Source organism: Passer domesticus, chromosome 4 (assembly GCF_036417665.1).
Source record: "Passer domesticus isolate bPasDom1 chromosome 4, bPasDom1.hap1, whole genome shotgun sequence".
Classification (NCBI taxonomy): domain Eukaryota; kingdom Metazoa; phylum Chordata; class Aves; order Passeriformes; family Passeridae; genus Passer; species Passer domesticus.
The window spans coordinates 73258100-73274263 of record NC_087477.1 but is presented as its reverse complement, the minus strand read 5'-3'; the positions used below and the strand labels follow the sequence as shown (position 1 = coordinate 73274263).

The 16164-nt window shown below is 39.5% G+C and overlaps 1 protein-coding gene across 12 annotated transcripts in view; it reads left to right on the top strand.

Annotated features, from left to right (window-relative positions):
- The window catches only part of ABLIM2 (actin binding LIM protein family member 2), a 128875-nt gene that overhangs the window by 96058 nt on the left and 16653 nt on the right, over window positions 1-16164 (top strand). For 9 of the 12 annotated variants that reach the window (XM_064418771.1, XM_064418764.1, XM_064418769.1 and 6 more), the window contains 5 exons: window positions 5030-5131; window positions 6403-6456; window positions 9925-9977; window positions 10975-11107; window positions 15531-15589. In XM_064418771.1, coding sequence (XP_064274841.1) covers window positions 5030-5131; window positions 6403-6456; window positions 9925-9977; window positions 10975-11107; window positions 15531-15589 — 401 coding nt within the window. The remainder of the gene's footprint in view (window positions 1-5029; window positions 5132-6402; window positions 6457-9924; window positions 9978-10974; window positions 11108-15530; window positions 15590-16164) is intronic. The other 3 variants (XM_064418772.1, XM_064418774.1, XM_064418766.1) reach the window with 2 other exon arrangements.

Below are 16164 nucleotides of genomic sequence, written 5' to 3'. Positions count from 1 at the left end.
TATTTGTAGCATTGCCAAAAATTATGACAGCTGGTTACATCAGTGCAGCTGCACTGACTCTCAATTAAGCTGTTCTATAGCTCATAAAACAGTAACTGAATCTGTTCTCCTTGCCATTAGTTTTGTTTGCAGTGGATATTAACTTCTAGCAACCTCCATGTTGTGGATGAGACAGTGCCAAGAACCTTCGAGGCAAAGGCTTTTTCTTAGTCAGTTGGTTAAATGTCTGAGAGAGAAGGCATTCACCTACCACATTTGTCTTCCCCTGACTCTGTCTTCTCTAGTAACAGTATGAACTGTGAGGCCACATGAATGGCAAACACTTTCAGTGCCTGTTCCTTGACTCTCATATACTCTCTGACTTAATAAAGTGAAACTGTTGTTCTTGAGGTTGTAACCAGTAAAGAAAAGGGAATGACCCTCTGCAGGAGACAGACTTGCACATTCAAGTGAGTAGCAGCTGCTCATTGCCTTTGTAATAATAACTAATGCATCTTTTTTGGGCCCTGATGCTGCCCAAAGTCAGCTGAATTTCCCTGGGATAAACAGGTACAGAATCAAGCTTGAAACATCAAAATATGATCCTTGAGAGACAATTTTGGAGGAAAAAGCCAATGAGGTTAAACTGTTTGTTGTTTTAGAGGCTACCTGCAAAGCTCCTTTCCATGACCAGAAGCAGTCAGCCTCCCACACATTTCTTGAAAGGCTGACACAATCCCTGGTATTCTCTGAGGCACTGCTTGAACTGGTTTTGTATCTGTCCTCTCATTTTGGATGGTATTATCCATCCTGATGTACTAAGAGAAACTTCTTTGGTGTGCTGCAGCACACGATTTCAGTGTATGGAAAGCTCTTTCCCAGTCCTGTTGGCAGCTGCTTGGCAGCACTCCTGTGCCATTGAATTTCTGCTCAGTGCTACCTGCTGTTTTTCAGGGCAGCAGCAGTTATTAAGTGCTGCTGTTTGGATGAAGGAATCATCAAGTGGGAGCTCCTTGTGCCCAAATAATTATTAGTAATGTGATCAAAATTATAATATTTTGCAATTCTGAGGCACTTTTTTTGTCAAGGAGCTAAAATATTTTGCAGGCAGTACCATACAGTGCCTCACAGTGTTCCTGTGAGGCAGGTGAACCTTTTTATAATTTTCCTAAATAGGTAAGCCTGAGCCCTGCCAAGGTTGAATAGATTCTTCACTGGTTTACATTGAATTAATGTCTGTGTCCAAAATGAGTCAGAAGATTTGCTTCATCCTCTTCAAGGTCTCTAAATTCAGAGTTCCAGAATGTGGTTTTTTCCTTATCTTAAGGAGCCTTTTGATGGTGTGGATGTGCTCTTTTATTCTCTTCAAAGTGGTTAGTGTGGGAAGTGTGGGATTGTAGCAATAGTTGGTTTGTATCCAGACCAACCTTAATGCTGCCACTTCAGTTTTAAGAAAGTGAAATCCTGCTTCTTTTTTTTTTAATTATAAGATCCAAAAATAATACACTGCTTTACTATACTAGAAGTAATCTTTTTAAAACCAGCACTCCACATATGTCATAAAAGAGATTCCTTTACACTTCCAGTAGACAGATACATTACTACCCTAGGGAAATTAAGACAAGCAAAATCTTCCTTTTGATCTCCGTGAGGTTGCTTCATATTCTTCCTGAGAATGACAGGGTTCATAATTTTTTCCAGTGACAAATATGATTACTAAGTTTCCTGTTCTTCCATCAGTGTTCTGCAGTCTCACTCCCATGAAGTGTGATGGGATGAGCTGTTATTTATCACGAAGGCAGATGATTTTTGTTTGTGCTCTTTTAAGGATTTTTGTCTTCAATATAAGTTCTGTGATAACCTCACTTCAATAAAGCTTCACAGTTCATGCTACTACAAGTGATAGGTGTGATATTCCAAGCACCTGTGCTTGGTGTGGTAGTTCCTCTTGAGGTAATGGAGTCTTTGAGTGTGCTGAGCCCTGGTGAAACAAATGTTTCCTTAAAACATGGTGGAAATTATCTTTCCTTTCTAGTGCAGGAGCACAGCTTCCAAAGTCCTTTTATTTTTGGCTTTGAAAACTTGAAAAGAATTAGTCATCAAACTTCAAAAAATTTCTAATTTGGTGCACCATGGCAGAGATATTAAAGGGCCCTGTTTCGTGAGTAGGCTTGGACAGCTCCCTCATTTAACCAGTGGCATCTGTTTGTTCTTCAGTATTGAACTTAGACAGCTCTTACTGTAACTTATTGTAAAATTTCCCATCCTCACAGACAAGATAAAAGCTGATTAAGTAGGAGATATAAGCAATATTATACTTTTCCTGACAGTCCCTTGAAAATGGAGCATGGTCTCACAAAAATGAGCCCAGGTCAGCTGGCTCTGCACACACAGGGTTAAAAGTACAGCCTGCCCTGTCAGCAACCAGGAGACACAAGGATGTTTTTGTGGTTTGCACTCAAGTTCAAAGTAAGCCTTCCCAGATTCCTTCCAAGTTAAACAACATCCAGGGAAGAGTTCAAGATTCTGGTTTTTTGCTCTTCACTGATCAGTAGAGAAGATCACAGCCTGTGGCTGCTTATGGCAGAAGGCAAACCCAAAAGTTTGAAAAATTGCTCTCTCTGGTAGTTGTCTTTTCTCTGAGAATTTATTTGAAGTTCTTCTTCAGTCTATACTAAGCAAACCTTGAAAGAGATAGTTTATTGGCAAAGTCTCATTTTAGAGATTTAAATTATAGCCTGGCTTAAGTGGCTGTCTGTAGTTCCTACTCATTAACTTTATACATGGGTCTTCAGTTTGCTTTATTATTAAACACTTACTTTTGTATGCAAAAAGTGAAATACAACTACTCACATGTTTATCTGAATCAGTGGCAGAATGAAAGTTCAAATGTACATCAGTTAGTATGAATGGAGTCCAAGAAAAATTTTTTCCATAATTTCATCCTTAATTCTTCCATTTTGAACAAGTTAGAGGTGATGGCTTTGCAAACTGCTCCACACAGATGATCCTTGAACTGAGCAATTTTTAGATTCCCTATCCCCTGGTACTTGCACTTATATCTTGTGTTCCTACATGTTTATTCCTCTTAATTAATGCTTCCTCCTGATTCCTTGCTGACACTCTACCCTGTCTGAAAAATTACTTTCTGTGTGTGTACAATACCAGCACCTTGGGTCACTGCTCAATGAAGTGATTATTCATGCAGATCATATATGAATAGACATTTTAATAATATGCTAATTTTTAAGTAAATGAGGAATTAATACACTGTGGAAATTGCTTGAGAACTTTCATTTTCTGTTTAAATTACAAAACTCCAATAACAATATCCAATTTGAGTGAAGGACATTACAAAATTTTTAAGAATTTTGGAGGAATAATGAACCTTATTTTATTATCTACCAGTGACATTGAGGCTTCTTTTATTTAATAGGGATAGGCAGGAATCTGGGCAGCAAGCAGCAAAGAACGAGGGAATTCATAAATGTGGAGTGCAAACCTCTGCCCATTTTTTTTCCATCCAAGAGCAAAGGGGGAATCAAGAAACTGAATAACTGTCTGGTTTCTTGTCTGAGGACTACTTGCCTGCAAGCTTGTGGTGATGCACCAGATTCTTAGTAATTCCATAATGCTTTCTTAACATTTTGGAAGGACTATAGGCTCTCAGCACCTGTGGTTGGGATTTCAATCTCTCAGTGTCCCAGATTACACTTTTCCAACAAGAAATCACTGTTATTGGGTGGTTGCAGCTGAATAGCTTTTGAGTTTTAATTTTGGGGCTAGTGTGAACATGAAAGACACAAAATCTAGGATGGATTAGTTAGTCTATTGTCAAGAGGTAGCACAGCACGCTCTTCTGACCTCGTCTGTCCTGTCTCTGCTCTCACTGAGCTCGGTGGCACTGTCCCCTTGACCTCAGTGGTGCATGGCAAGGCTGGCTTTGGTGGCAGTGGGATGGCCATGCACCCACTGTGTGTCAGCAGAGACCACTCCACAGGCATGGCCCTGACAGCTCTGGTAACCCAGGAGCTCTGTGGTTATCAAACTTCCCCTTCATGAAGGCAGACCTGTTGCAGATGTAATGCCCTGAGCTGCTGCACTTTCTTTACCCCAGAGAAACTTGCTACACCATCATCATTACCAGCCATTAAATTTGTGCTTCATCCACACTAAAACAATAACAGCAGATTAACAGTCATTTGATGTAAGAATAAATGTCATGTTTGCTTCCAGTTGCTTAACAATGCTGTAAACTAAAAGGATTTTACAAGTCCCAAAAAAGTAGAGCTTTACTTTTTTGTTTGCCAAGCAGCACTATAATGCCATAGAGTGTGCTTTAGGGAAATAAGCCAAGAGGAGACGAATGGCACCTAATAAGCATTTGAAAAAAGAAGTGGAAAAATTAAAATGGAAAAATCCTATGTGTATCTTGAAATTTGGTGAAGTGACTATGGCATTATAGATCCATGACTTGATAATCCAACCTTGTTTGCATAAAAATGCTGTGGCATGTTACCTGTGGGAAAAGTTTGCAATTGAAAGCCGAATTTCAACATCTCTTTTTGTCACTGATATATGCAGGATTTTTTGACTTAACCATAATGTTGATATTTTGGTCTCGTCCTGCTTTGAGATAATTTGAACACTACTGAATTGTGCATTACTAGTTTCAGGGGCAGGCTATGAGCCATAGCATTTAACTTTTAAAAAACTTGATCAATAGATTATTCAGTTAAGGCTATGCAAAACACATTGCAAGATTCTGGATGTTCTTATCCTTCGATTTTCTTTTTTAAAGCATTATTAAAAGAGAAGTTTTCACTTCAAAGTAGGACATCTTAATCTGATATCTATCAGATAGTAATTTTTTTATGAGGTGTTAGGAGTCTGAGCCAATATACTATGCTGAAAAAGAATGGGTTTTACAAAAACATATATTTAAAACTGTTGGATTAACAAGTCATTCTGAACAAGCTTTTATGCTTGAAATACTCTACTTTGCTTTCCATTTTTCTTTTATCTGCTTTCTTTGCTCTTCCCCTTGGAGGCAGTGAAAGTGGTCGGAGCACTCCAAGCTTATCCATGTACTCTGACAGCAAATCTTCACCTTCTGTCTATCAGCAGGCTCCTAGGCATTTCCATATTCCAGGTAGGCATCAACTGCTTAGCTTTTGATCTACAATTTCTAGCACCTGTTTGTTCTCCTCTGAATGTAATTTTTTTTTTTTTGGCATTGATTTGTGAATTTCGAAGTGCAGAAAAAGAAAATGTCTACTAAGTGAATATCTGTTGTTAAACTTCATTTCAAAAATAAAAGAAAGCTGTGTGCTCATGTACCTATATGTTAAAAAAATTGCTTTACAGAAAGAACAGATTGAAAAATGTTACCAACAGTACGAAGTTACAGCAGCACTGGGTTTGTGGCTGAACTAGATGATCTTAGACGTCTTAATGATTCTAAGATCCTATGATCTATAGTGCCATAACTGCATAGATGTATTGAATTTGTGTGCAGGAGGAATGACTGAAGGGGTTTTTGTTGTTTGGTTGGGTTTTTTCTTATCAGTCTATTATCTGAATTTAAGTAATAGTAACATAAACTTCAAAAGAAGCTGGAAGAGTTCAGAACTGCAGGAGGTTCATTGTGGCAATCTTTGTATATGTACTCTACTGTTTTCAAGTTCAATGAACAAGCACACCATTTAGCTTTTTGATTGCTAAACACATCTACTTCCTCACTGTAATCCTTTGTTTATTCACATTTTGCTGCTGTGGTTAATATTTTTGTAAACAGAACAGAATTCTGTCTGCTCAAGTCCATAGTACTGAGTAAAGCTGATGTCTGTACAATATGATTTAGGAACCCTAGACTGTGGCTCTGAGTGCTTCCAGAAAATTTCTGGAAGGCCAAGTTAGCTATACCATTCTAAGTAAAGACAAATTATAGGATTTCCTAAAACATTTACAGTATAAACATTTGTACCTGAACATGTTCACTTTATTTATAAATAATGGAGAAAATCCTTTTCCAAGTGTGACAGTTGTAGTAGTCTGTTGTACTCCTACATGAATTTTCACTAGTGGCAAGTGTGCCAGTTTCTTTTTTGCTGATTATGAAGTATATACTGGTAGTGCAGATGAAACCACCTACTTGTCACCAAATGGATGCCACTGAAGTTGTCTTAGAGCATTTTGAGGGACTTGGAGGGATTATGTTGCATAGGTAGGTATAAAGGTTTTCAGCATATGATGGATAAAGTTCCATTCTCTTTCAATAACCAATGAATGGCAAACCACTGAAAAAAGCAGTTTTTGCTGAAGTTTTTACATTGTTACTGTTGCTGAGAGGAGACAAGAACAGCGTGGTCTGAACTGCTTGCTTACTCTTTCACTCTTTCCTTTCTCTTTCCTCTTCCTCAGACACTGGTGCAAAAGATAACATCTATAGGAAACCTCCTATCTACAAACAGCATGGTACAGTCTGCTTTTCTCTGTTGCTGTTTTCTCTATGTGTCTTTGCAAAAAATGTGTATTGACCCCCAAATTTGTTTGCTGTAGTCTTTGCTGAATTTAAGTAATAGTAAATTAAGTAAATTTCATTATCTCCCTATAACCTCAAATAGAAAAGGAGAAGTGACATGAAAATTAAATAGCATTTGGTATAACATGATGTTCAAGGATACAGTAAGTTCTCAAAAACTGGGAGATATGGGAAAAATGGGATGCTGGTATTTTATATGTTGTGATGATTCAGAGCTGATAATGAGTGCCACATAAAGTGCTGTGCTATGGCCTGACTGCTGTTCCATGCCATGTTTGCCCTCTCCTGCCTCTCTGTGCCTGCTCCTCAATATAAATCATTAGACACAACTTCTTAGGCTGAGCAAAAAAAAAAAAAAAAAAAAAAAAGAAAAACAGCTAAAAAAGTTTAATATTATAATAGTGTTTGGAAAAATCATGAACAAATGCAAAGTAACATTTAGTTATTAGTCATTTAGTGTAACATTTAGTCATTTACAGAAGCTGATGATAGGACTCTGATATCCTGTATCCTGGCTGTGTAATTTATTTTATAGATACTTTTGGTTTGCAAAGAGGATTCTAAGCAACAGCTTTATATTTGCAGGCTGGGCATTTTTATATCAGTTTGCTGTCTGTTGAAGTCTGGATTATGTCAGTTTTGCATTGCTGTATGGAGTTGTGCTCATAATCACTGAAGTGAGCAGAGAATTAAACTAGCAAGTCAGCAATCTCAATAGGTTAACAAGAATCTATGATTTTAACTTTCTTTCCTAGATTATAGATGTTCTGAAAGATTGTGCTGGAAATACTTTTTTTTTTTTTCTACCAGAGGACAAAACATAATTTAACTAAAAAAAACCCTAAAACCATAAAATCCAGCAACAACAACAACAACAAAAATCAATAAACTTTCCTTCCAATAAAAATAATACAAATTAAAATCAAATTTTAAAGTATTTATCTTTTGTTCTTGATTGACTCAATGATTCAGCTCCTCAGTGGAGGGACACTGAACTAATTCATGCTGAAAAGGAGCCAGAGAACATTCCTTTGTTGAGGAGACCAAGTTTGAACAAACAAGCACAAAAATGTTCTTTAAACAAGAAGTGCAAGAAGCTCTTCCAAAACATTTGGCTTTAAAAGGTTTTAGTTACATCAGCACCCAACAGATTTGCTGTAGCCACAGCTTCTGTGTTTTTATTATAAACAATCAATTTCAGAATGAGAAAAAGGTGGTGGAAGAATGGAACATGCACGAGATCAGGCTCAGAGCTGGGCTTGGGAAGTGAAGAGTGTAGGAGCCTGCATGGTTGTGTGTGTGTTTGTGTTTTAGCAGTATTTGAACATCATTCAAAGTTACTAAAAATTTTGAAATCACATTGGGATTCATGGCAGAACCAAGTATCCCTTGCAGTGGTGAAGCTAATGCTCAGTACTGATGAAATTGAGGGCCCTTGGATTTATCTGCCAGCAATGTGATATATGAAGCCTTCTCAGGAGCTTGGGAGGGGCTGGCCTTCATGGCCCTCACGGATTTTGGCTGTAAATTCTCTGCATCTCTTTGAAGTCAGATGCTCTCAAGATCTTGTGGCGGTTTCTTGACATTTCTGAATAGAAATTTTGAATCAAGCATGGGGTGTTTTTCCTTTGAAAACATCAATGTCTTGAAACAAAAATAAAAATTTCCAAAAATGCATCAGACCCTCTATATGGATTTCTGATTTAATGAGAGCAAGATCTGTACACATAACCTGGAATAACTTCTCGACTTGCAGTTTAGAGTGTGTTCCTAAAATATCTGTGAACCAGGTTTAGGTCCTTCTTGCAGTGTAGGGACTTTATTCATATTTGAATATTCCTTCCTATTTTATTCCTCAGAGAAGCAAATTCCCATCTTGGGAAAATACCCTTGTCAGGATGCTATGAGATAACTGTGAAAACCTTTTTCATAATGCTGTTCATATATTCTAACCCAGTTTCCCCCCCCCCCACTAAATTGAAGTGGGGGGAAGCAGCCAAACCCTCTACAGTTCCAGATTTTCACCTCTAACCTACAGATATTTTCCTTATGGCAGTTTGTAATTTTTTAGTTACCACCTCCTCAGCAAAACCAGTCAAGGTCTGGATGTGAGCTGTACAGTGGCACCAGAAATTGCATCAGAATAACACTGAAATGCTTTTGGTGGTGGCCTTTTGCCTGTGTTGTTTAGACACAGGGCAGATTCTCTGCAGACATGGTGGCTGGGGAACTGGAGAGGGCAGAGTTTTTCCCAACTTGCTGGGAGTTTTCCAGCACTTCTAATGGTGCAATTCAATCTCCTCTCCATCTCTGTCTCTAAGAATCTCATCTGAGCCTTAACTTCAGTGTTATCATACTCTTTCTCTTAATTATGTTTTCTGTCTACATTGCATTGCACAGGGCCTTGTTTTCAGGCATTGCAGACACCCCCCCTGTCACATTCATTTCTCATAAGCTTAAAGTTATGCTATGTCCTTCCAACATTCCAGTTTTGCACCATTAAAATTCTCCCCTAACTACCCAGAGGGATACAAAGGCAAGTAGGGCTCAAATTTTAAGAACTTACCTGAAATTGTGTGAAATTTGGCACAAAACTTTCTGTAAGATCCTCGAGTGTAACTTGTTGTCTGGAACAATACCCTGGGAAATAAAAGACAAGGTAAAACACACTGGAGGGTTGAAAACTATCTAATTAAGAGCTTTGAGGTTTTTGGTTTTCTTCTCAGCAAGTTGGAAAGTTACAAGGAAATAACCCAGTGATAAAACATCAGCAACTTTTTTTGGGAAACATTCTTTAAGAGGACAGTACGGGCAGAAGAGGAAAATACAGTCATAAAAATTGGTTGGTCAAGAATTTTGAATTTTGGAGTCTGACACATTCTCTCTTGCATATTTTATAAAGAGGCAATGCCAAGTTTGTTCATAATTTTCTTTACCATGATTGTCTGCACTCTTTGGGATCCCAGGAGATCCAGGTGTGCTGACTACAAAATATCTGTGTGATTACTTGTACTTTCATGGTCATTGTAACACAGAAGGGAGAATTGGCTTCCCTGTAAATGGTGGCCATAGAAATTTGTCCCTAAGCTGTGATGTATAATTTTTTTTTCCTACCAATCAGTTCCCAAAAGTTCAAAATGCAAGTTTAAAATCCAGCAGGAATAGATTCTCTAAATTCACTGTATGCATGAAGAATAAGTATTACTGTAAAACTTTCAAAATTATTTCAGTTAATTATGTGAAACTATAGCTGTGTACATCAAATTTTCTGTCAAACTCTATTTTTTAAATTGATTTTTCTCCCCCTCTTAAAAATATTCAGAACATAACTACAGTCAAAACAGAAGACAAAAAATAAGATGCATTCTGTTCAATTTTTTAAAATTAATTTAATCTTACAGCAGCAAGAAGATCCGATGGGGAGGATGGAAGCTTGGATCAGGACAGCAAGAAGGTAATGATCAGAAAGAACGAAAAGAAATATTGATCATTCTTGAAGCAACTGGTTTTTAAAACACATTCATATGTAAAGGTATTATTTTAAATAATTGAAATAATCATTACTACTTTTAGGTCTTCTGAAAAGACATAGAAAAGCTTAATCTCTCACCCAAAGGGTTTAGAATGTACATTCTATGTCAGTGTGTTTGTGGGTTTTAGGACAAGAGAAGAGATTAATCTGACTCTATATTTCTTACAAGGTTGATTTATTATATTATTATATGATATTATATTAAAAAATATTATACTAAAGCTGTATTAAACTATAGAGAGAAAGGAATACATCAGAAGGCTAAGAAAGGAATGAATAATAAAAACCTGTGACAGACCAGAGTCCCGACATAGCCAGACTGGGACTGGTCATCAAGTAAAAACAATTCACATGAAACCAATCAAAGATGCACGTGCCACATTCCAAAGCATCAGATAATTATTATTTACATTTCTTTTCTGAGGCTTCTCAGCTTCTCAGGAAAAAAATCCTGGCGAAGGGATTTTTCATAAGAATATCATGCTGACAGTTCTACAGTAAAGAGAAGGAGGGATATTGAGATTAAGAGCAATAAACTATGGATTTTCACTGGGTCTCAACATGAACATTGGTGATTCAGCTAATCCTGCAGACATAGGGTGCATATCAACCTAGAAGAAAAATGTCAAGAGCAGATTAATTATGAGAAAATTACACAGGGCATGTTCTGAAGTGGGGCACAGTTGGAGGCTTCTTGAACAGAGAAACTATCACAGCCCAGATGAAAATTAAAAGTTTCTGGTAGCTATGATCTCTAATTCACTATACAGTCAGCTTTTATAATCTGATAAAGGATGGCACAAGCCGCGGTGAGCATTAACAGACACGCAGCTCACGAGGCATGTGAGACAGCCGAGGCAGGAGAGCTGCCTGCAGGTGTTAAATCCTGTATCTCATAACAGGTTTTTCCTCCCTGCAGCTGAAGAGCAGCTGGCTGATCCTGAAGGGGGATGTGGACACCAGAACCAACTCGCCGGATTCGGAGACGCGCTCGCTGTCGCTCACGGCGGGCAGCGACAGGGCGCAGGAGGGCACAGCCGCGCCGTGCTGCCGTGAGTGCTGCTGGGGCACGGGGGTCCCCACGCTCACTGCTCCCCGGCTGCCTTTGTGCTTCATCTCTGACAGAGCCACACCATCTGTCTGTCTGTCGTGCCGTGGCTTGTGAGCGTTCAGTGCCTCCAGACTTCGATGGTGAAACCGTTGATGGTTTCTTATTAGTGAAGGGAGCAGCACTGCCTGTGTAAATGAACTGCAGAGAGCAGAGATTCCTTAGCACAAAAAGCCACTCCTCATAAAAGTGCCCATTTATTATATGGTACCTATTTTCAGTAGACAGAACGGCAGTATCAAGCAGATTTTTCATTTGTGCTAATTAGTCCTTGACACAAACTATGTATTTTGAATACTGATGGAGCCATTCCTTCTCTATCATGATACACATAAAGATTTCCTTGCTCCCAAGATTAATTTAGGCAAATTGTTTTGTTATCACTCTCAGTTGTAAGGTCACAGAAATATTCCAGGTGGAATATTCTGTAACTGAATTCTGGCCCATGCTAGCTGTCAGGACCAAAAGCATGTTCTACACATTTCTTATTACACATTTCAACAAGTCAGAAGCAGTACTATTGGGCCTGAATTTTAAGTTACATACATGACAAAAAAGAAGTTTAATGAATTTTAAGAAATAACTGGAACGTTCCTCTCCTTGCCTCCTCCACTTTACCCCATGCAGCAGTAGCAGGTCATCCAGGGTAAACTAGCTGGGGAAGCAGTTTTCCAAAAGAATGCACCCAGTGCAAGGCATGTCTGGCAGCAGGGCTAGGATGTCAGTGTTGTGGGCATTTTGGTAATGTGATAGTTGGCTCCATCAACTTATATTAAGGAAATTATGGCTTAGCTATGCCATGGAAGAGGGAAAACAGATGCTACAAAGTCTGTCACAAGGCTGTAACAAGATAAAGAAGAAAACTTATTTTAGATCATCAGTCTCACTGGTCTAGCTTAAAGAAATTTAATAATTTAATCCTTAAATCCTTAATCCTCACTAGAAATCACAAACATGTGCACAAGGTGCACTACAGGATTCCCTGTGCAGGGGAAACCAAGTCTGACCACCTCACACACTTAACATCTGTAAATTGTACCCCATGAATGAGCACCTTTGAAACCTTTCATTCTCATACACACATGGGGTATGTCTGAAAGCTTTATGAAGTAAATCTGATGCTCTTCCACACATGTTTTGAGAGACCAGTCCTTAAATGCAGGGAGAAGTACATAGCACATCAAGAACTGTTATACAGGAACAACATATGGTGTTCATTTTTTCCCCTGAGAATGTTGCTCTACCTGTCATTCTGCTATACTAGCACTTCTTTCATATTTTTTATTATCTTGGGAATGTGGAACTATAAACTAGAAATTCAATAGATAATTCACACCCCTGTGTCAGGGTCAATATCCCATTTGTGCCAATATAGGTTCTCTAGTTCATTTTCCATTGCTTTTTATCAGCATTTCTCTGTCCCTCATGAAAGTTGACTGCATTACCCAGTTAGCAGCTACACAGAAATGAAATTGAGGAAGTTTTATCTTCCTGAAATTTACACTTTTCCTTTCCTTATGCTTTTATTCACTTACCTGACTGTTTTAATACCTGTGGACATCCTAATTCCTTCTCTAGTCAGTGTTTCCCTATTTAGTTCTGATTATTTATAGTCTGTCATATGTCCCCCATTGGCCACAGAAGAGTAGCATCTCTACCTCTTGCACTTCTGCTTGAGAAGTCTGACTTTCAGCCCTGTGCCTGTGGCATAGTCAGTGACTATCAGAGAAAATAAACGTGTTAGGTGTAGGTTTGGTGCCAGGTGGTTACATGCAGAGTGGAGTGAGTCAGCAGGCTGTGAATTGGTAGTGATGTTTCCAGATATGCTGAGCAAAAGCCCTGCATTTTTCTGTCCAGCCTCTGAACAAACTGGAAGAGGGTTGTTTTGCTCTAGAAGAAATTTTGCCACATTACATTACTTAAATGCCCAGGAGAACACAACTAACAACACATCACATCAGTGTGAGGCTTGTGCGATCAACAGGCAGGAGTGGAGCTTGCATCTCCTTACATCCACCTGTGAAAATAGGTCTTGTTTCTGTATATGTGGATGTATAATAGCTAATCATTTACCATAATTCATGATTTTAAGTGTTGTGTATTTAGGAAAGCAGGCATCTAGGAAGGCTCTTGATGTGTCCATGGTGTGCTGAGAGATGAATGTCGTAGTGGACAAAGCAGGACATACCCCTGCGGAGGGTAGCTGATGTTCAGACAGTGTTTAATCACAGAGGAAGGTAGCTGGATCAGCGGCTCCCAGTGCTGTGTTTCGGTCCGTTCGGGCTCAGTTCTGCGCTCCGCTTCTCCGGGCGGCCACGCGGTGTCGCCGCGGCTGCGGCTGCGGCTCCGCCCGGCAGCTCCGGGAGAGCTCCGGGAGAGCTCCGGGGCAGCTCCGGGAGAGCTCCGGGGCAGCTCCGGGGACAGCTCCGGGAGAGCTCCGGGGGCAGCTCCGGGAGAGCTCCGGGAGAGCTCCGGGGCAGCTCCGGGAGAGCTCCGGGGCAGCTCCGGGGACAGCTCCGGGAGAGCTCCGGGAGAGCTCCGGGGCAGCTCCGGGGACAGCTCCGGGAGAGCTCCGGGGCAGCTCCGGGAGAGCTCCGGGAGAGCTCCGGGAGAGCTCCGGGACAGGTCCGGGAGAGCTCCGGGAGAGCTCCGGGGCAGCTCCGGGAGAGCTCGGGGAGAGCTCCGGGGCAGCCCCGGGGCAGCTCCGCGCCTGCCTGGCTCTGCTGCTAGTACCCCTTTACCTTGGGGCAGTGTTCCTCGGTGGCCGAGTGTTATTTAGCAACAGAACAAACCTCACTCGCCCATCTTCTCTGTAGCCAAAAGGTTGATCTGCACGCTGATGTCCATTACGGTTTCCCAATACTTACATGACAGCTTTGTTGCAGGTACAGGCATTCTGTTGCACAGGTATTATTTTACTCTTTCCTCTCTGCTGGCACTACCATTCACATAACAGGCAATTATAAGGTTTTTGTTTCGATATTTTTTCTTCTCTTAAATATAAAAACTGTAGTTGCCCTTCTCTAATGGTAGGAGGTGTTTGGCTTGCAATTCAGTGTGAGCCTGTTGCTCCCTGTTTAAGTACATTAAGTGCTTTGAATTTTTTTTTCCATCCATTTTTTTTTTTCTGTCATGCCAGTGATTCACTGGCCTACCCTTACTCTAGCTTTTCATCCTTGCTCAGTACTGTACTTTCTGTTCCCTGGATGAAATACTCCTTCAGTGCTCAAGCCCCACCTGGGCTGTCTTTCACCTTTGCCGAGTACTGACACAGTGCAACTCCCAGTGATCCCATTTCTTCTTTTCTTGTTCTCTTTTTATTTGGATAGCTGGAGAAACTTTTTGCTATTTGTTTTAATATCATTTTCAGTGTTTAACTCAGCTTGACTTCTGGCAGTTTTCAGTTTATCTCAGCACATTTTGAGCTCTCTGCTGATCCATCTTTTGCTTTTTCTTTCTGCATGCTTATTCCTAATAATGTCCTAAGGGTATTTATTAATCCAGTGGGGTCTGGATTCCCTTCCTGCATTCCTCTTTAGACAGAGACTGCTAACAATTTTGACAGAAAGAAGTATTGTACATTCAGTTCTCAGAGCTATCTGGCTTCTGTAACTCTTTGCATCAGTTTTACATAATGTCCTGTACTGGAATCAGGAATGTTTAGTACACATGTGTTTGTTCTTCTATTGTTTAACTTTTAAACTTTCTTGTTAGAGTCTTAGTACTAAAATTAAGGCATTTCATTTGTCTCATAATGATCACACTGAGTTTCATTGCTGTATTACATCATTTATTCATGGTAACACCACTTTGCCAGTTTTCTCCATCTTAAAACTTTCTTTCACTTGGGTGTATATACTCTGGCTGATTTACTTTATCCACTGCTGTATCTTAATTTTTGCATTTTTCCAAGAGAAGTTTTATAGAAAGAAAAAAAAAATTAAATGGTAGGGTATCAACCCATCTTTTTTAAGAAACAAAACCATAACCCAGAACTCAATTCAGAAGTGATGATCTAAATCCCTTTAATCCCAATTTCAAGTTATGATTTAACACCAATCTGGAAGGCAGAGATTTCACAATCTCTCAAATCACAAGCTTTGCATCTTGTAGGTGCATGAGGCTTCCATAATGGGAGCCCCACAACTCCCTCCACATTGTGTCCCTGGCATGCTGCTGTTTCTAGATATTGCTACGCATGTTCATGTGCATGAAATATGGAGAAAAGATGAGCATGGTTCAGTTTTATCTCATCTCATTGATAGAATATTTGCATTTATCTTGTAATTGCTGTTTCTGGATGTTTTCTTGGATTCCCTGTTTTAGTAGGCTGTGAAATATTAACCTGTATATTATGTCTTTTACAGGATTTCCATATTCTAAGTCTGCTTCTCTACCTGGCTATGGAAAGAATGGCTTACATCAGGTAGGTACACATTTAAATCATTCTCCAGGGAATAAGGCCTCATAAATAGACATCTCAGTAACTAGTTAAAAATCTACACAGTAATAACACTTCAAAGGTGTTTTGTCTGCCAGCCCTGTCTGACAGATTCATTTCCTAAGTGGGTTACAGTTTGTTTTCTGCAAGAGTAAGACTGACTGAGGCTTCTCCTTTTAATTGTGTGCATTGTGAGCATTGGGAATCTTGATTCTCCTCCCAAAACAAAAGAAGATCTGAAACGTACAGGCTGCACATATTAGTCATAGGATAGCTTGAATTAATGATGGAGACTGGCCTATAATTAGGCAAGTAATGATCTTAGAGCAAAGGTGGAACAGCCCACATCCATTGCATTCCTTGAACCATCTGTTCTGTTTTTTATAGTTTGAATGTGTGTCTGTGTGTGGTGTGTGTACACAGCCATTGTACTTTTAAGGCAGGGAGGGATCAATGAAGATTGAATGACAAGCAGCAATCTAGAAAGAAAATCGTCTAACAAAATTATGATCAGAACAGACTTGGAATTCTTTTTTTAATCCTTTTTTGCTACTTTTATT